Source organism: Petromyzon marinus, chromosome 48 (assembly GCF_048934315.1).
Source record: "Petromyzon marinus isolate PM22_M1 ecotype Great Lakes invasive population chromosome 48, UKy_Petmar_22M1.pri1.0, whole genome shotgun sequence".
In the NCBI taxonomy this organism is placed as follows: Eukaryota; Metazoa; Chordata; class Hyperoartia; order Petromyzontiformes; family Petromyzontidae; genus Petromyzon; species Petromyzon marinus.
In genome coordinates this window covers 9489280-9509809 of record NC_133714.1, presented here as the reverse complement: position 1 = coordinate 9509809, position 20530 = coordinate 9489280, and the positions used below count along the sequence as shown (strand labels likewise).

Here is a 20530-nt window from a genome sequence, read left to right as displayed (position 1 = left end):
GAAAGCTTTAAGTGGAAAGATGCCACGCGGTTGAGGGGACGTCGTTCAAAGGCACCGCACGGACAGATTCGGTGCACGTGCAGTGCTGCCCTCTCCTGGCCACCTCCCGTCCCACCAACGCTCGCCTCCAGAGCGCTGGGCGTACGCGATGTTGCCACCGCACATGGCCGCATGGCGTTAGCGAAGAACCCACCCCCCCCACACACATCGCAAGAACGCGTTTTTTTGTGCCAGGAAGCCGCTTTACGCGATTAAAGATGCACTCGCAAATACAGAAGCAGGTGCCGTGGAATGTTTGCCAATATTTGCCTGACAATGCGCGGTGCCTGCCTCCGTGGGGATTACAATTTTTGTTTTTTTTATTAAAATAAAACTCCAACGCCCACCATCAAGGTTCATTTGAGTACTCTCGTCGAAGTCGCGACCCATCTGAAGGGCTTAGCGGCATTTTCATTTCCGTTTCCACGCCCGAGCGAGACGGCCAAGGCAAACAGCCTACACCGCTGGCACTGTAGCTGTGGCCGCGCGCGAACGAACACACAGAGCCACCTTCCACGTACGCGACTTTCCCCATGGGTGCATTCAGTAAGCACCAGCGAGCGCGCGTTCGTCGACTTGCAAAGCGTAGGTGGCACGGGTGGCTCACGGTGGCGAATACCGTCGGCGGTGCCGAGCCAGCACCGACGATGTCTGGTGTAGAGGATTGCGGGCCTCCTCGGCCTGGTCACAGACACATTTATAAATGCATCATCATCATCATCATCAAAGTTGCAGTTGGCTTATCAACTGATTTTGCAGAATTGAAGCTCTGAGAAGTAAAATGTGGGTTTTGTGAGCCGCCTCGAATGCATGGGAGTTCTTCTGAAGGCAATTCAAGAGTACAGCAACGCGCAGCTCTCTACTTTGACGCAAGGTGATGCCCCGCTCACGGAAATCATGGAAAGGTATCTCGGGAAATGTTCAAAATTTTACTCGGGCAATTAAGTTACGCACAAAAAAACCAAATCAACTTGTGGAATAAATAACATTGATCTCAGTCAGGTTTGTGAGATCCCTGTTCCAAATGTGGGCTGTTTATCATCTGTTTGGAACATTTCATGATCGTTGTGAAATAGCGGAGGTGACAGCCAGATTGGACCCCACGCGTAGATAAGACAACTTCAAGATGGGAGGATGAGGGGGGAGTGGGGTTAACTGGAGCATCTTGGACACGAAGGTGACAATTCCAGGTGCATGGCCAGGTTTCGAATCCACTTACACTCGGGGTCCTACTATAAAATCCCATTACATTTCCTTGCTATTGCTGTAAATCAGCAGACACGTCACTTTCCCAACCAGCCAGTTAACCATCCACCCAGCCACCCAGTTAGTCACCCATGCACCCAGCCACCCATCCATCCAATCAGTCTACCACCCATCTATCCACCTAGACACTCATCCATCCTTCCAGCAATCTACCCAATCACCGACTTAGCCATCCACCCAGCCACCCAGTCAGTTATCCACCGAGCCACGACGCCATCCACCCACCCAGCCATCTATCCACCCAGACACCTACTTAACCACCCAGTCAGCCACCCAACAAATTAACCGAGGCAACCACCGCTCCAGATTTTGGGCCGCTGCAAGCTGCGGCAATTGACGCCGAACCGCCTGAGTGGGTAGGGGGAGCGGGGTTGGAGTGGGGGTCCCTCGGGCATCGCGCAGCGGAGCGAGCACGGCACGGGCAGCAGCAGCAGCGGCGGCGGCGGCGGCGCTGCTGTCGCAGGGCGCTCGGCGGGGCTCGCCGGCGCGGCCTTCTGCTTCATTTACCCGGCGCTGCCGCAGCAACGCGACGCATTGTCCGCGGGGCCCTTTCCCATGCTACGCGGGGTCAGCGCGCGACGCAGCCTCCGTTGTTTCGGAATTAATTCCCAAAGGGAACGAGGTGGGGTTTGGGGGCACGCGGGCCGCGGGGGAGGAAGAGGGCTGGGCCGCTAAGCACGCACCGTGGCTGGAAGTGCGAAACGGGCAGAGAGCTGGTGGGGGTGGGGTGGGGGGGGAGCCCGGTGTTGGATCCCCGCTTCAGTCCCTGCTCTCTCCACGTTTAATTTAGCACACAAACAAGATGACTTCAAATTCCTGCATAATTGATGGCGGGGTTGTTGTGGGGGGAGGAGGAGGCGGGGGGGGGGGTAATCTGTTTACTCCGATATTAGGTAACACCCTTGCAAATGGGATGTTCCATCTGGAGTAAAGTGTACATTTAGTCGGTGATTGACTTGACCGGCCCTTGTCGACTCAGCAGGAGTTGGCGACCCCGTGGCTGCTCGCCCGGGTAGGGGATGTGACGGGCCCCAGGATGTGAACCCCCTGAGACTGGCTGCAGCAGGGGTCGGCCAATGCCAGCCCAGGGTCAACTCAACCCCTCCCCCCTTTGGAGTCGGCAACGCAAGGGCGATATTTCGGATAAGCTGGGCCCAGCCGTGGGAATGTGGAATTGTCACCAATTGCCTACGGGCATCGAAAGACAAGTGCACCGACACACACTCGTTTGACTGAGACAAGTTAAACAACAAATGTACGTGAAAGTGTATCTTTATAGAATAAGAATAAAAATAATAAATAATTCGCCCCAGAATGCAACCCCGTTTTTTTTGTGGGAGTCTTGCACTAGGACATCTGGCCAACACCAATATTCTTTCTTGATTTGAAGCTTTCGTGACTGCAGGAATCCATACTCTTTGGTTCTTTCGGTAAAGTCACGTGGGTATGAAATCAACTAAATCACGACGTTTCGGGCGCAACACAAGCGTCCGTCATCAGGTGGGAAAAGCCTTCCCACCTGATGTTCTTGTTTAGCTCTGGGAAGGCGACCGGAGAACCCTGGAGTTATCCCCCACGCCGAGCACGGCGAGAGAGAGAGAGAGAGCGAGCGACACTTAGCCACTCCACACAGACGAGAGACGCCGCCAGAGTCGTGGCTCGAACGCAGGGGCCCTTCCTGACGCCACGAACGAGTGCCATCCCAACTGTGAGCACCGCCGCGCCAAAGCAGGCGATGAATCTCGATGTCCCCCCTCGCCGCTCAAATCAGGGTTGGGTCCCAGGCCGTGGGGGGGGAGGGGGAGGGAGGGGGGGGGGCTCAAGGCACGTGAGGGAAGGCTGCGGGGTGGGGGGGTCGCGACAAGCAATCGGCGCTTGAAGGGAACGCGGGCCCGCCTCGACGGAGCGCATCTCAAAGTGCGCCGAGATGCCCCACCGCGGTTGCCACCTGTCCGGGTTTTGTCCCGGACGGCGTGCAGAGTTGGCGTCTCTCGCGTGTTCGGACGGCGGCAGGAATTGAAGCGGCGCGCCGAGAGATCTCGTGCGGTTACCGGTTACAGCCGCGCACAACTTTATCCACGGGTTGACACGGCACGGCATCGATACGAGCTCCCGTGGACAGGCCAGGTCTGCAAGCGGAGGGGGAGGTGGGGGGGGTAAAAAAGGTGGCAACCCGAGTGGCAGTCGAGGAGGATAGCCCTCCCACCCCCCAGGCGCCCCCCCCCACTCCCAGCCCCCCCCCCCCACCTACCAGGCGCCTCCCCCACCTCCCAGGCGCCCCCCAGCCCCCCCCAGGGCCCCCCTCCACCCCCCAGGGCCCCCTCCACCCCCCAGGGCCCCCCACCACCCCCCTCCACCCCCCAGGGCCCCCTCCACCCCCCAGGGCCCCCCACCACCCCCCTCCACCCCCCAGGGCCCCTCTCCACCCTCCCAACGCAGCAACGAGCTCCGGCGGTGACGGTGGCGGCCGCCGCCGGAGCCTCCAGAAGCCGGGCGCCTTCCCCCGACGGAGGCGGCTAATTAATCAGCCTGAAGGCCGTCATTGTTCTCGGGTGTTGCAAATCGTCAAAGCCTCGGCCGGGGTCAGCGCACGCCTCTCGCCAGACCCACCCCCCCCCAACAGCACTTTGTCCCCGGGCTACAATGCGCCCGACTCGGCGCGCTCTGCCGCGTTAAGTTTTTTTTTTAGAGAGGTCCCGAGGATGTTCAGATTACATTCCCCCCCACCACCGACGAGAGAGAGAGAGGGCACGGTTTTAATTCACTACCGGAGCTTTCCGGGGCTGCCAGTGCGAGCTACGTGTCTCCACTGCGCCGCCTCCACTCTCGTTTTCCGTAACACTCGAGTGGACTTTGTGCCTTTTCCGCTGGAGACCAAAACCCCAGACGTCGAGTTCTCAGCCGGCCTCGGTCTGCCATCAGAGCTGCTGCTGCTGCTGCCCATTGCAATGAAATGTCAACACAATGACGGCACCGCACCTCGGTAGGAATCGACGCAGATGTCATCGACACGGACTGTCTGGGTTAGTTCATGCGCAGGTGGTGGTTCTTCTATCGCAGGCTTCAGTCGACCTTCCCTGTGAGCCACCTGAGGCTCGCAGTCCTCTGCTATCTGGAAGACCTCCGACACGAGTAACGATGCCACTGAGAATTGGGTTTGATCGAGCGCCCTTTATGTGGCAGGGCATCTCAGAGCGCTTCGCGCCCCCATCTCAACACATCTGCAAGGGCGCGCCACCAGTGGCGGCTGCCCCTGTGGCTGCAAGGTTACAGAAAACGCGGGTATAAGTCTACCATCGGGGCGATGACTGCTGCTGCTGCGTGTGATCGTGGTTGAGTCCGTTTCATTATTTTGTGCCACGTGAAACATCGCAGGCGACAGGAAACCACACGGGAAGGACATTAGAAAAAAGTGGCAGCACCAGGCAACCTGCTAACGCTGTTTCACCCAGTGAAGTCCGTGGCTGTGCAGAATGCAGGGCTTGTTTATGTTTTGACTAGGTTACCATTAATTCAGGAATGTGCCCGGCTTTCGGTGCATTCCATTTAAATATGGTATTTAATTATTGCAAGAATTTTTAGTATGCGGAGGGGGTTCAATGTTGTGGGATCTTAATATTGGATAAATATTAACCCCGCGACAACCAAGGCACTCGCTTGTGAGCAAGCGAACCTGAGCAAAGGGCCCGCCATCACCTGGAGCAATAATTATTATTGCTGCCGTATCGCGAAAAAAAAAACACGGCGACTCGTGTTTACTGCATTAGACTTTTCTGGGCTCGGCAGCTTAAACCAACACGGAGCAACAGAATGCGACCGTGGCTCGTGGCAGTAATTACGGAATTATTTTGACTGCAGGAAGGACACGACTGGGAAACGCGACGGGATATATGCACACCGGTGGCAAGGAAGGAAGGCGCGTCGGCACAGCAACGATGAGATGAAGAGGTGAACTCGAGAATCCATACTCTTTGGTTCTTTCGGTAAAGTTACGTAGGTAGAAAATTTTAACAAAAACTATTATATCGCGACGTTTCAATCGCAACACAAGCGGTCGTCCTCAGGCGGAAAAATAATCCAGCAGTGGAACTGCTGAACCAGGAAGAACACAGCGAGAGAGCTGTTACAACAACAAGACGTTATAGATGTTGGCCAAGGGCAAGCAGGCGGGGTCAGAGCTGGAAAGGAATTCCATCCCCGCACGCAAGCACGTCAGTTGTGTTCATGGGGGAGATTAGGGAGAGAGATTATGGAGAGAGAAGCTAGGAGTGTTATATTGAAATGAATTTGATTGTGGGGAAGCAGAGAGATCGGAGCACCGGGGCGACACGGCTCCCAACATCTCAAGGCACTGCAGGGCCCACATCAACCCCAACCTCTCGACTGCTCTCTTCAGCGTTTGAAGCCAGCGTCTGGCTGTGGGGTTTTCTCTCTCTCCGAATATTCCCACAAGGCCTGGCAAAGGCCAAAATGCAAATTCTTACACCGTTTACTTTATATTTCACATCAGTTGTTCAATTTTTGATTTAAAGCTTTCGTGACTGCAGGGATTCATATTCTTGGTCCTTTTGGTAAAGTCACGTAGAAGGGAACAATAAAATAATACAAATATATTGTTTTATATTTTTATTTTATTGCTTCCCTTCTACGTGACTTTACCGAAAGAACCAAGAATATCAGTTGTTCAGTCGCATGAGTCCTGGACGGCAGCTTATCTCATTTATACTTGGTACTTTTGCCTCGATTTCTATTTGCATAATTGTCAAATGTTGTTTCTGTTGTTGAATTTGTCATTTTGCTAAATCAGGCAACTCCTGAGAATAGGACTTGACTCTGTTCCCTTGAGATCTCACCTGGTTAAACTTGAACCTTGAAACTATACTTCTGCATTTATATGTCACTAGTTGGTTTGTGGCATCATCGCAGCCACTAAAGGGGCCGTCCATAAATGATGTCACACGATTTGGCTGATTTTTGACCCCCCCCGCCCCCTCGTTACACAGCGTCACAAACGTCTGACCGCCCCCCCCTCCCCCTAGGTACGTGACGTCATTTATGGACGGCCCCAAAGCTATGCTTCTGTCGCTGCATGCTACACGCATTTGTCCAGTCTGCCATTAGCATGAATCAACAGCGAAGTTCAATCTCTGTAGGCCCCGACCCTTCCTCTATAGACCCCCACCTCCTTCCTCATTATGCCACACCCCCTTACCCCATAGGCCCCGCTCCTTTTCTCAGCACCCTTTCCTTTTTAGGCCCCGCCCATTATTCTTTAGGCCACGCCTCTTTTTTGTCGAGGCCACCACCACGACGACGACCACCATTTCTTAGAGCAGCAAAATAAAAAAAAGTTGTTCCATGCTTGTGTAGTGACATGGCGCCGACTGTTGGACAGCAGCAACTGCAAGTGGGCACTTAGTGCACACGCCACTCGGCATATACGCGGGGGGGTGTGCCAGCAGAGCGGAGGAACTGTGGCAAGGCTCACGATAGACCTCGTGTGGAAGCCCCTGGAACCTTCCAGACGGTTCGAGAAGGGAGGCGCGGCTAGGGCGGAGCCAAGCCGCGCCGAGGGGAATAAAAGCAGCGGAAAGCGGGGAGCTCGGGCTGCCGTTCCCGTGGATTGGACTCGTCTTGTCGCCGCTGCCTTCGCCCGATCACTGCGCGGCTGGACAGTAGTTGGCCGTCCCGGTCGACGCCGTCCGTGCAACGTGTGGCAGCGGGGTCATGTGTGGGGGAGAGAGGGGAACCCGAGTGGTGGCGTGAGCTCGGCAACAACAATAAAAGGGCAGAGGGGTGCCTCCTGCGACCACTCGTCTCCGGCAGACTGTGTGCGCGACACACACCACCCACACGCGCAGACGACACAACACTTGTATTAGGAAGCCACTGGAGCTATGCACTTTAAATCTAATATTGAAAACGAATTTACAGTAGAACTGCTTTTGTTGGGTTTAGTTTGTCCTCACCCCGCACCTGCGTTTAGCACGGTTGGCTACGTACGGTGCGAAATAAGTTCAATGTGCGTCCGTACAACCCCCAAGAGCGTCCCACTTCGCAAACGGTGACAATGGACGCAACGTTTAGCGGACACGCGACATGCACGCAGGGTACACTCAGCAGCTCCCACCAGCCGCGGGTCAGGAAAAGATGCCTCGGTCACGGAGAGAGGGAGAATGGGGTTCCTTTATAGAGAAACAAGTGTGAATATGACGCGCGTACAAATGTACAAAACGTATTTGAAAACTCCATTTTAAATATTATCTCCGGCCCTCCCGACGGCTAAGCAAATTACTTTTTTTTAACGTGCAATTAAATAACCTAACAGCATTAAATACTGTTTCGTGTGGACTTGTAAATTGCTTGTCTATAAATTAAGTGCACTTCGAATGTGTTAAATTAGGCTGTGACAAGAGGAGCGATGTTCTTCCGGCTGTGAACGCAGAGACGCGCATTTCGGAACGTTTCAATCGAACCGCAGCACTGTGAGTGCCCCCCCCCCCATCCACACAGCGAGACACGCCGTCATTCTCCCAACCCCCACGCTGTGACAGTCACGTGGGGGGGGGGGGTCATTTGACCTTTCTTCACACCACGCTTGTCAGTTCGGGTTCGTGAAGGAGGGTGGAGAGGCCCCACAGGAGCAGCTCAGAAACCATTCGCCGCACGGGGAGAGGCATCGGAGTGGCCCACACACCAAACTCCAGTCCCAGCCACCTGCGTTCCACTCCCAATCGTGACGCACATCTTCACTATCGAGCCGTACATGAACTCTCCTGGGCCACTCCTAGGTCGACTCAGCCTTAATAATTGATACTTCGTTCTGCGTGTGACGATTATAGCACTCGGGAATAACTCCTCGCCCCCCACCCCCCCGTGAATGCTGTTGCTCACATCACCCACTTACTTGCCACATCAGCCCTAATAGGAGCTTGCTAACAGCACTTACCCCAACAGTCTGTAAGGCTGTGTGGGGGTTATTTGTTTTTTGTACATAAAGAGCGGCGGCAGTGCGGTTAGCACACTTCACTACATCCTGTAAAACCAGCAGTGAACCCCAACTCGGTGGTAGTTGGTTTCTGAATCTGGAGCGAGCTTCCTCGAGGTCGACTTAGCATGGAATGAGCACCTGATGTGGTGGTGGTAACCTCAGGGTACAGGATACAAAGAGGCGACTTGGCGTGGCAGCGGTAACGTCACTCACTTGTGCACCGTCGCCCTTAATAGGTGCTCGCGAACACCACAGGTGAATGGCCTTAGCAACTCGGGGGGACCTTTCTGTAGCCATGCGCACAGGGTTCAGAATTCTTAGAGAGCCGTAACAAGAGAAATGCAGCCCTCCCATTGAACATCGACACAACAAATAATAACGTGACGTAAAAGGGCACACATGAGGCATCCCTGGGATTAATGCATTTTAACTTGTCCATATTTAGCGGATGGATTCGTTCAAACGTAACTGATGATTGTTGCATACACAATCGCATGGGTGACTGCGCTTTTAGGGAGCGTGCCGAACAGAAACCGATGCTCGTCGCCGTTCCACTGAATTACACAAATCACGGCAGTCCAGCGGCCCGGGTACATTTAAATGACACCTGCAGGCAAAATACTTTTTTTTTTGTTATCAAGTGAAAAACAAATTTCCTTGATGTTTAAAAACCAACCCGTTTGTTCCCCAGTGTGCCACGCAGGGAAGAGCCGTTTCAAACTCGTCCCGGGCCAGGCTCACAGCTCGGTGGAACCGCCGTCTCCCAGCGAAACACGCGGGCATGCACACGCACGCACGCGGGCACGCACGCACGCGGGCACGCACGCACGCGGGCACGCACGCACGCGGGCACGCACGCACGCGGGCACGCACGCACGCGGGCACGCACGCACGCGGGCACGCACGCACGCGGGCACGCACGCACGCGGGCACGCACGCGGCACCCATCTCCACTGATGAGGGAGAATGTCCTGGGTGCCACCTCTGGGTGTGCCGCTGCATCCGTGTCTCTCCTTTCCGTGTCTCTTTCCTCCTCCCCGTGTCTCTCTCCTCCTCCCCGTGTCTCTCTCCTCCTCCCCGTGTCTCTCTCCTCCTCCCCGTGTCTCTCTCCTCCTCCCCGTGTCTCTCTCCTCCTCCCCGTGTCTCTCTCCTCCTCCCCGTGTCTCTCCCCCTCCTCCTCGTGTCTCTCTCCTCCTCCCCGTGTCTCTTCCTCGTGTCTCCTCCTCCCCGTGTCTCTCTCCTCCTCCCCGTGTCTCTTCCCCGTGTCTCTCTCCTCCTCCCCGTGTCTCTCCCCCTCCTCCTCGTGTCTCTTTGGTGCCGCGTCCCTGACTGGGCCACACCACCACGCCCCCCCCCCCCCCCACCACCCCTCCCGTGAGCCGGTGGCGAGGGAGAAGCCTGGCAACCCCGGCCCCACCAAGACCCCAGCGGGGGGGCTGGGGGTCTGGGGGGGGGCGGAGGGGGGGTAGAGGGGGCGAGCGACAGGGCGAGTGACAGGAAGTGGTGGGGCGAGAGGGGAAGTTGGTGGTGGTGGTGGTGGGATGGGCGTGGGAGGTGAGGACGCCGAGATCGGTGAAAGGTTGCAGTCGGTGTTAGACGAGTACGGGAGAGACATCGCATCAACCGGCATCGATCCGAATCCACCCCATCAGAGGGCTCTTAGGCGAGGGAGTGATCCGTCCGGGCCACTGGCCGTGAGCCGGATGAACGAGAGCCGCAGGTCAAGTAGCCGGCTAGGGCTGAGAGTGGTGGCCCCAAGGGAGGGGACCTGCAGGTGGAAGGCCCTGGGGTGCCGTCCTCGAGGTGCCTCGGGGTGTCCCTCTCCTCCACCCCCCCCCCCCCCCCCCCGTGTCTCTCCGTTTCACTCCCCCGTGTCTCTCTACTCCACTCCACCTCCCCGTGTCTCTCTCCTCCACCTCCCCGTGTCTCTCTCCTCCACCCCCCATGTCTCTCCACTCCACCTCCCCATGTCTCTCTCCTCCACCCCCCCCCCGTGTCTCTCAACTCCACCCCCCCGTATCTCTCTACTCGACCCCCCCATGTCTCTAAAACTCGACCCCCCCGTGTCTCTAGACCCCCCCGTGTCTCTCCTCCACCTCCCCGTGTCTCTCTCCTCCACCTCCCAGTGTCTCTCTACTCCACTCCCCGTGTCTCTACTCCACCTCCCCGTGTCTCTACTCCACCTCCCAGTGTCTCTCTACTCCACCCCCTGTGTCTCTACTCCATCTCCCCGTGTCTCTCTCCTCCACCCCCCGTGTCTCTACTCCACCTCCCCGTGTCTCTCGACACGCTGCGACGCTTCCTTCGTGTTCACGAGCATCGACCGCTCCCCGTGGCCTTCATGAGACCGGCACAGTGGGGCAAAGTGCTCTGAGAAACCGTTCCAGCGCTCCCACCACGGCAAGGGCTGCTCCTCCTCCAACTCATCGCAGACACGAGCTTCCTCCGGCGATCCTCGCCAACACGTCATCGCCCGGGAGATTCCACCGACGCCCCAATAGTTCTGGTGAAATTCACACCCCGAGCGAGAGGCCCCGGGGCTGGTGATTTCTCGCCGTCTCCCCGACCAGCCGCTGCCCGGCGTCCCAAGCGGTGACCCCCCCCCACCCCCGGGCCTCCGTGGAGGGGCCTCTCGTGGACGTCCAGCGAGGCTGCGGCGGCCGAGAAGTCAAGGTCAAATGTCTCGCAGGACCGCGCTGGTTCTCCATCGGCGGCTCCGACCCAGCCGTGGTGGTAATTCCACGTTCCCGTGGCGGTTGGGGGGGAAGCGGGCGGATTTCTCCACCGTCTTTTCGCGCTCTGGAGTTGAGGCCGAGAGGCGGCGGCGGTGGCGGTGGTGGCGGCGAGCGCACGCGGGGACGCCACAGGCTCCCCACCCCCCCCCAGCAGCACCAACGCCGGCGAGCCGCTAACGAGCCCCGAGCGAGCCGCCAACGAGCGGCTCACGCCACCAGGAGCTCGCAACTCCCCCGCGGCGGCCGTGGCTCGGCGCTCCCCACCCCCGCGTCCGCCCGGCACCGCGTGTTGCCTCGGTGCCGAGCGGAACCAGCGGGCCGCACGCACGCGCGGTCTCGGGAACGTTTCAAGGGGAGGATTCCGTCCGGGGCGTCGACGGCGAATCCCTCCGCAAGAGCGGCACGGTCGCCCTTAGGCCTTGGGGCAGCCGGCCCTCAGGAAGGCCATCACCTCCTTGGCCACGCTGCTCTTCCACGGCTTGACGTAGCTGTTGAGGTCGACGACCAGCCGCTTGGTTTTCAAGTCCTCCTGACCGGCGATTAAATAGTCCGTGCCTGTATCGAAACGGACAGAGAGGGAGGGAGGGAGGGAGTGAGACGCGAGAGAGCGCCGCGTGGTGCCGGCGTCGGCGGCGGAGCGAGGCGTGCGGCGAGACGACCACGAGGTTTCGATCGCGGACTGAGTGCCGGACTCTTTACGGGCAGACTCGCTCCCCCTCTGCTCGGCCGTGCAAAGGAGCATCGCCCTGCGTGCCGTAACTCACGCCTTATTGAGAACGAGCCGAAACGTTCGGCCGTTCGGACGGAGCGGACGCGGGGAGATTTCAAACGAGGCGAGGGCGAGCGACGCTCGCCGGTGAAGTGCGTCGCCCCTTGGGAGAGCCCGCGACTCCACGATGACTCGCGAGGGATGGCTCGCTGGAGAGGAACGTCACCACGGTTCCGCGCGAGACTAAGCGCTGCACGCGCCGGCGAGCCGCACCGAGTTCGACTCAACGGCCATCCCCCCCCCCCCCCCGTTCCCCGCCTTCTCCTCCGCCCCCCCTCTCCGCGCCTCTCGGACAAGAGGTGCTCAAGAGTTGCGGGAAACTTTCACGGCCGTGCCAGAACTTGGCGCAGTCCGCCACGGAGCGGCAGATTCCCCCCCGCCGCCGCCGCCGCCGCCGCCGCCGCCGCCGCCACCGACCGGCGGGCTCCAGGCGAGTCGCGTCAACACTCGGCCCGTTTGTGCCGCGTCCTCGGCGAGGAATTCACGGGCTTTCGAACGGATTAATGTTTAATCCGCGCGCACCGCCGCCACCCGCTCCCATTCCTCCTCGCTGCCGCGGTGCCAAGTCGCCGGACCGCTCCCTCCCCCCCCCCCACCTCGGCCGGGCTCCCGTCGGGACGTTGCCGCGCGTTCGCGAGCGTCGGCGAGGGCGGGGGAGAGCGACGCCTCGCCCACGGCCTGCCGGGAGCGCGAGCGGCGGCTTCGCGACGCGGGCCGCGGAGGGTCCGCGTCGCTGTGCGTCGAAGCCAGCGGCGGCGGAACACGTGACGGCGAGACGGGGCGGGGGCGAGGGACTCACCCGGGTTGAGCACGGGACACGTGCACCCGCGGTGGGTCCACGACTCGGGGTACAGCGTGCCGCCCGGGGAGTCGCCGCGCCGGCGGGCGCCCCGCAGCACCTTGTCCACCTTCACGTTCACCTCGGCGTGCGAGCCGCGGTCGTGCGCCGAGAGCACGCGCGCCTTCAGCACTGCGCGGAGACGGAGAACACACGTGTAGCCTCGGTAAGACTGTTGGGGCAAGAGCCGTTAGCGAGTGGCACCTGTGAAGGCCGCCACGGCGCACGAGGGGGTGGGAGGCCAAGAACACGCCCGGCGATGTTTTGACACCGCACCGGGTACTCATTTGAGACCGAGTGGACCTAGGGGAGGCCCAGAACTGGATCAAATAATCATCACCGGCGACGGCCATCAGCGGGTATCGAAGTCGGGTCGCTGGGTTCGTAGCGCAGCACGCCATCCGCTACGCTACCACACGCGCGTACACACACACACACACACAAAGGTCCCCCGTGTAGCTCACACAGACTGTCCGGCCAAGTGTTGTCACGGCTCTCTTACCGTACGTGTATTTCATCGCACAGAACTCCTCCACGCTCGCTATGGTCCTGTCTTTACACAGGCACTTCCCTGCGCGACAGGGGGACAGGGAGATCACTCGCACCGCGGGCACGACCATTTACTCTCACGCTCCCTGCAAACGCACCACGTCCCAACGCCACCAATCGGAGATTTCAAATCCCTCCCCGTGCGCCGGGCTCGATACGGCCTCACGCAGCCCGACGCACAGCGGCTCCCGGCACGTGCCGCCTGGGGTTCGCCCACGGGAAGGCGCCCGGGACGGCAAATCGGAGCCAGGCCCTTCCTGCCGCGGGAAGCGTTTGCAGCGGCGCCGCCGCCGCCGCCGCCCTCCGGTCGCTCACCCGGATCTCGTGCGGCCGAGAAGCCCTGCTGCTCGTCCTCCCAGCCTGCCTTGGCCGCGTGCCGATTGGGCGAGTAGGGGACGAGGTCGGGGATGCGCCCGCCAACGGGCACCTCGTGGCGGGGCTCTGCGTCGAACCTGCGGGCGGCAGAGTGGGGGGGGGGGGGGGGGAGTGGGCGGGGCGGGGCGGGGGGGATTGGGGGGTGACGTCAAAGTGGTGCCTGCGTCGTCTCCCAATGGGCCGAGAACTCACCCCCTCCCCTCCCCCCCCCGCGGTTGTTGTTGTTGTTTTTTGACTTGCATCCCACTGGGGTTTTTTTGTCACACAGCGTTGGTGTATGGTGCTTTTTTTCAGGAATATTTTGCTGTTTTTTTCATGGATTTTCTGTTTGCACAGTCAACACAAAGTCACTTTAAGATGTTTTTCTTGCTCGTCTTTTTGTTTTTTTTGTTTGTTGCGGTTGCCCCCGATTCAAGAGCCGAATGGCTCACCAGGGCTATACCAAAATAAATAAACTTGAAAAAAAAAAAACTCTGCCTTCCGCAACAGGCGCAGGGCACCGAATGTGGACGTTCCGCCTTTGGCTTCAGGGTTGCTCGTGGAACCGAGTGACGCCCGCCGCTCGTTTGAGCAGGAACTGGCGCTGACTTTCCTGTGCGGGACCGAGGAGCTTCCTCACCGCTGGCTTCTGGCCGCGCGCGACCCCCCCACGCTCCGCCTCTACCCGTCGTTCCGATTCATAAACCAAGCCGCCGCACAGTACACGCATCCGGCGGTCGGTGAGATTGGGACAGTTGTCCCGCAGTTGAGCGTGGGCGAGCGATAGTGACCGTGAGTGTGCGAGCGTGGGCTGAGTGTGAGCGAGCGATGGTGACCGTGAGTGTGCGAGCGTGGGCTGAGCGTGAGCGAGCGATAGTGACCGTGAGTGTGCGAGCGCGGGCTGAGCGTGGGCGAGCGATGGTGACCATGAGTGTGCGAGCGCGGGCTGAGTGTGAGCGAGCGATAGTGACCGTGAGTGTGCGAGCGTGGGCTGAGCGTGAGCGAGCGATAGTGACCGTGAGTGTGCGAGCGTGGGCTGAGTGTGAGCGAGCGATAGTGACCGTGAGTGTGCGAGCGTGGGCTGAGTGTGAGCGAGCGATAGTGACCGTGAGTGTGCGAGCGTGGGCTGAGTGTGAGCGAGCGATAGTGACCGTGAGTGTGCGAGCGCGGGCTGAGCGTGGGCGAGCGATGGTGACCGTGAGTGTGCGAGCGTGGGCTGAGCGTGAGCGAGCGATAGTGACCGTGAGTGTGCGAGCGTGGGCTGAGTGTGAGCGAGCGATAGTGACCGTGAGTGTGCGAGCGTGGGCTGAGTGTGAGCGAGCGATAGTGACCGTGAGTGTGCGAGCGTGGGCTGAGTGTGAGCGAGCGATGGTGACCGTGAGTGTGCGAGCGCGGGCTGAGTGTGAGCGAGCGATGGTGACCGTGCGCGGGCGAGCGCGGGCGAGCTTAGGCGAGTGTGTAAGGGAGCGCGAGTGAGCGTGCATCACCCCTCGGTGCAGGTGCCCGTGTGTGGATCGCAGGAGCCCGCACAGTGGCACGGGATGCAGCCGCCCTCGCCGAAGCCCCAGTATCCCATCATGCACCGGTCGCAGTGCCGCCCCCCCACGCCGGGCTTGCAGAAGCAGTATCCCGTGCCGGGGTCGCAGCTCGCCTGCCGCTGGTTCGTGAGCGCGCCCAACGGGTGGCAGTCGCAGGCTGCGGGTGGAGGAGGGGGGGGGAGGAGGGAACCCTTTATCCCGGCTGCTCACGACGCTTCAGTCGCACGGGGTCACGGTCGGGACGTCGCCACGGACGATGCCGCCGCGTGACGTGACATCAGTCAACGCTCGGCCCGCGAGAACGGCTCTCACAGCCCCCGCCACCATGGCTCTCCCACAACCACCGACGTCACCACCGCGATCACAAACATTACCGCCACCGCCAACACCACCATCACCACAACAATCACCTACCAACATCGCAACCACGGCCATCACCGCCACCATCGCCACAACCGCCACAACCGCCACGAGTGTGGAATTTCCAACACGTGTTTAGGACCCGTCAGTGGAGGTGAGCAGCATGAAAGGCTCATATCAGGATGGAGAAACCTTGACTTGGCGACGGTGATGATGACGATAGTGATGACGATGATGATGACGACGATCGCGTGAAGAGACTGGAGGCCTACAACGTTCCCAACTGGTGGCCCTGTTGTATGGCGTAGCAAGTCCAGAACAGGACGTCAACAACTCAAACAATGTTGTCCTGCTACCGTGGGCCAGGACCGTCTCCAGAAGCTTTTCTTAAACCTCAACGAGAGTAAGCAACAAAACCACGTTGTTGAAAACATTTAAAAAAAAACTATTCCACATGGTACATCATTAGACCTCCTTTGCCAGTACCAAAATGTAATAATAGGGTTTTTCCCCTTTTTTCTGGCAACAAAACTGAAACCTTTTTACAAGGATTCATGTCTGCATTAACCACAATACCTGCAGTCAAAATGCAAACAAAAAACATACTATGATAATATATGCATTGTCCTTAAAACTGATTGGTCCACACCACGGCTTTCTTTTGAGCTTTGACTTGGTGTGGACCAATCAGTTTCAAGGACAATGCATATAGTATCACAGTATGTTTTTTTGTTTGCATTTTGACTGCAGGTATTGTGGTTAATCCAGACATGAATCCTTGTAAAAAAGGTTTCAGTTTTGTTGCCAGAAAAAAGGGGAAAAACCCTATAATTCCACATTGTGTTTTTATATTTTACCTGGAAAATCCCTCGAGGATGGAACATCTCGTCTTGCTAACAAAACCGACTTTGTCAAGCCCTTCGATTACGTTGCGAAGAAAAAAAAACTCAAACTGAAATGGTGAAATCAGCGGCGCGATTCGGGCGATTGCTCAACCAACGAGGGGGCGTTAGCGCAGGGGATGTGGCCGTCCACGCAGGAGGAGGAGGAGGCCTGACCCAAACCCGAACCCAAACGGAGGCGGAAGGATGGGAGGAGCAGCCGGAGTTGGCAGAGAGCAGCGGAGGCCTGCGTGGAGCGATCGCCTCGCCCGTGGACAACGCGTCGGCTGACACCCCGGACGGGCGCGCGGTCCACTCAAGGTGCGAGAAATAAGAAGACAGAAAGAGGAAGGAGCGGGAGAAGTCCGCCGCCCGGCCTCGAGGCCGTCAGCGTCCACGCGAAGAAGAGAGACCGACGAAGGTGATTGCGCAGAGGTGACGGCGGTGACGGCGGTGACGGCGGTGATGGCGGTGACGGCGGTGACGGCGGTGACGGCGGTGACGGCGTGCCGTGCCTCGGCACGTGCGCGGGGAGGTGCCGCTCTCCGCCGGGTGCCGGTAGAAACCCGGCTTGCAGCGGTGGCAGTGCCGCCCCTCGGTGTGGTGGCGACAGCCGTCGCACACGCCGCCGCTGCGGTTCCCAGATGCCTCCCACAGCGTGCGGTCCAGGTGGCAGCTGTCCGCATGGCCGTTACAGTGGCACTCTGCGGGGACGGGGGGGGGAGGGGAGATGGGGGGGGAGGGAGGGAGGGAGGGAGGGAGGGAGGGAGGGAGGGAGGGAGGGTGGGAGGGAGGGAGGGAGGGAGGGCCGAGTTAACTCTCAACTAGGATGTGAACTCACAACCCTTATGAGCCGCTCGCTCTACCGCTGAGGCCCTGTCCGAATAGAAGATGTAGCCACAGACAATACAGCAGATGTACACGTGTGTGTGCATGTGTGCGTGTGTGTGCGTGTGTGTGCATGTCTGCGTGTGTGTGCGTACTCTGGCACTCGTTGGGCTCCCCGGTCCGGCCATTGCCGGGCTGCCAGGGCCGGTCGTTGTAGATGGGGCGGCAGCGCTCGCAGTGCTGCCCCTCCGTGTGGTGGTGGCACACACAGCGGCCGTGCACCTGCACCACGGACACACACACACGCTGGGCTGCGCTCACACACGCGTCTCACGCACTCGCACACTCACGCGCACTCGCACACACTCACACACACACTCTCGAACACACACACACTCGCACCACTCGCGCGCGCTTGTACACTCACACACACTCGCACACACACTCACACACACTCGCACCACTCGCGTGCAGTCACACACACTCGCACACACACTCACACACACTCACACACACTTGCACACACACTCGCACACACACACTCGCACACACACTCACACGCGCACACACTCGCGCACTTTCACACACACACACACTCACACACACACTCACACACTCACACACACTCACACACACTCACACACACACTCACACGCGCACACACTCGCGCACTCGCACACACACACTCGCACCACTCGCGTGCAGTCACACACACTCGCACAAAACAAAGACAAAGATCCCCCGTATAGCCTTAACAGACTGTAGGGGCAAGTGCTGTTAGCGAGCACCTATGAAGGCCGGAACGGTACACGAGGGGGTGGGTGGCCAGCACCACGCCCGACCGCCTTTGTCTCCCCAGTCGCGATGTTTACACACCGTACCAGGTACTCATTTGAGGCTGAGTCGACCTAGGGGAGGCCCGGGACCGGTTCAGATAATCGTCACTGGTGTTGGCCGTGAGCGGGAATCGAACCCGGGTCGCCAGGTTCATAGCGCAGCGCGCTAACCGCTACACTATCGCTCCGCACACACACTCACACACACACACTCACACTCGCACACACACACACTCACACACACACACTCGCACACGCAAGGCGTCTCCACACTCACGGAGACGAGGCTGCCGCTGCTGCCGCTGCCGCTGCCGGTGCCGGTGCCGGGTGCCGGCTCGCAGCGCTCCGCGTGGCCGTGGCACAGGCAGCTCCCGCGCAGGATCAGGTCGTAGACGGCAAAGTGACCGGGGCTCGAGTCGGCGCCCTCGCCGCCACCGGCGACGCGGGACGGCGGCGCCGGGCAGCGCCGGCACTCCTGCCGCCTGAGCAGGCGCAGCCGCAGGTTGGTGACGCCGAGGCGCCGGCGGGCACCGGGGCCGAACGGGTCATCCAGGGGTCGCGACGGGGTCACGGCCCGGAAGATCACCTGCACGTAGCGCGGAGGGAGTGAAGGGGCAACGGAGGGATGGACGGGGGGGGGGTGGAGGGAGGGAGGTTGTCGCGACGCTGCCCGGCGGAGGCGAGTTCGCCGCTTGCTGCGCCCGTACGCGGTTCGAACACGGCCGGACGCCCTGGCTAACGCCGGTCAAAGCTTCGTGAAGAACGACACCGCCGATTGCTCAATCGGGGTTACGCCGGCGACGTCGCTGCCAATCGCCCTGCACCACGAGCTGGGCGCGAGCACCGACGGCGCCAAGTTATTAGCAGCGATGACGAGGCACAGGCCCAAAAGCCTCAGAACGGCAGGGCGCGTGATTTGAGTCACGGGCGATAGCGAGAAGAGCTTGGGGGGGGGGGGGGGGGAAGAGGGTCGGTGATGGGAATCCCCAAGCGGAGCGGCGCGAGGGAACAAGCGGGAAGAAGAGTGAGCTGACCTGCGGTGCGGTGGGTGGATGAGTTGTTGTGACCGTCAGTGTGGTCAGTGGGTGGGTGGGTGGGTAGGTGAGTGAAGGCGGCCGGGCGTGGTGTTGCTCACCCCACCCCCTCGTGTGCCGTGCCGGCCTTCATAGGCGCTCGCTAACAGCACTTGTCTCAATTGTCTGTTAAAGGTTACACGAGGGATCTTTGTGTGTGTCTGTGAATGTGCGTGGGTGGCTATGTGAATGTGTGTGTGTGAATGTGTGTGTTTGTGTCACGATCATTAAGGACCTTCATGATGGTGAGCGGGCCCCGGGAAAAAACTGCGCGGCCGGGAGTTGGAGCCATTCCCTGTTCACCTTGGGGTGTGACAGGGATGTCCTCTGGCTCCAACATTATTTAACATCTATTTCGACCACGTAGTTCGTGAAGCCTTCAGTAGCTGTACCGGAGGAATTTCCATCTGGTACAGATACAATGGGAGGCTGCTCGATGCCCGGGTGCGATCAAGGGATGGCTCCCTATTGCTCAACCCTGTTATGTATGCCGATGACCTGGTAATTGCGGCTCACTCAGAGGAGGAGTTGGAGGCGCTGCTGCTGAAACTGGAGTGTGCCACTAAGAGGTGGGGCCTTACCATCAGCCCCACCAAAACGAAGCACCTGCCTAAGTATTTTGTACCATTGGGCACTCCACCCCCACAACTCCCAATCGGTGATGGGGCAGTTGTGGAGAGAGTGGAGAGTTTCCCATACCTGGGCAGTGTGCTCATGACCGGCTCGGGTTTAACAGCAGAGGTCTCACTCCGAATCAGTCGAGCGGCATTATCTTTTCATCAGTTGCGTAACGCTGTGTGGAAGCTACCTGGTCTATCACTCCGCACGAAGCTTTGGGTCTTCTCGGCCACGGTCATTCCCTCCCTTCTCTACGCTTGCGAAATGTGAACACCCCTAATGGAACAGCTTCGCCGGTTAGAAACATTTAGGCTGGCCTGCCTACGATCCATCCTGGGTTTAACCAGGCTGGATTTTGTGAGGAGCTCACAAATCCTTGAAAGATGTGGACAAAGTCCCATCGGTGAGCTGCTCCGGCAGGCAAGACTGCGTTGGCTGGGTCATGTAGCCCGCATGCCCAGCTACCAGATGCCTAAACAGCTTTTGTTCGGCTGGATCGAAGGGGCTAAACGGGCATGGCACGGGCTAGAGAAGAGATGGAGTGATGTGGTACAGGAGGACGTGGAGCTGAATGTACTTGCCGATGACTGGTACCAGCGGTGTCAAGATCGGCCTCTGTGAAGGAGGCTCGTAAAGGACGCTACTGGGCAGTTGGCGGAGGAGCGATGCTCACAACAACGAACAGAGCGCCGGGTGGCTAAAGCAAGTTGGCACAGTAGGGGGCACAGGTGGTGCATCAGCCAGTCGTCTCAGTCAGTCGACCTGTGGCATCTGGGTCTGCCCCGTGACCTCCTGCCAGCGGGCGTTCGACACTTCACGTGGCCTCCAGCTGCACATAGCCTGGCACAAGTGTCG

General features: G+C 59.4%; 1 protein-coding gene across 1 annotated transcript in view; it reads right to left on the bottom strand.

Annotated features, from left to right (window-relative positions):
* Window positions 1–10376: 10376 nt before the first annotated feature.
* Window positions 10377–20530, bottom strand: part of NTN4 (netrin 4) — a 29786-nt gene continuing 19632 nt past the window's right edge. Inside the window, exons 3-10 of the mRNA XM_076074520.1 lie at window positions 18262–18570; window positions 17304–17430; window positions 16836–17024; window positions 15029–15236; window positions 13503–13639; window positions 13141–13209; window positions 12600–12770; window positions 10377–11586 (exon numbers count right to left, since the gene is read on the bottom strand). Of these exons, the coding sequence (XP_075930635.1) occupies window positions 11444–11586; window positions 12600–12770; window positions 13141–13209; window positions 13503–13639; window positions 15029–15236; window positions 16836–17024; window positions 17304–17430; window positions 18262–18570 (1353 nt within the window). The 3' untranslated portion in view covers window positions 10377–11443. The remainder of the gene's footprint in view (window positions 11587–12599; window positions 12771–13140; window positions 13210–13502; window positions 13640–15028; window positions 15237–16835; window positions 17025–17303; window positions 17431–18261; window positions 18571–20530) is intronic.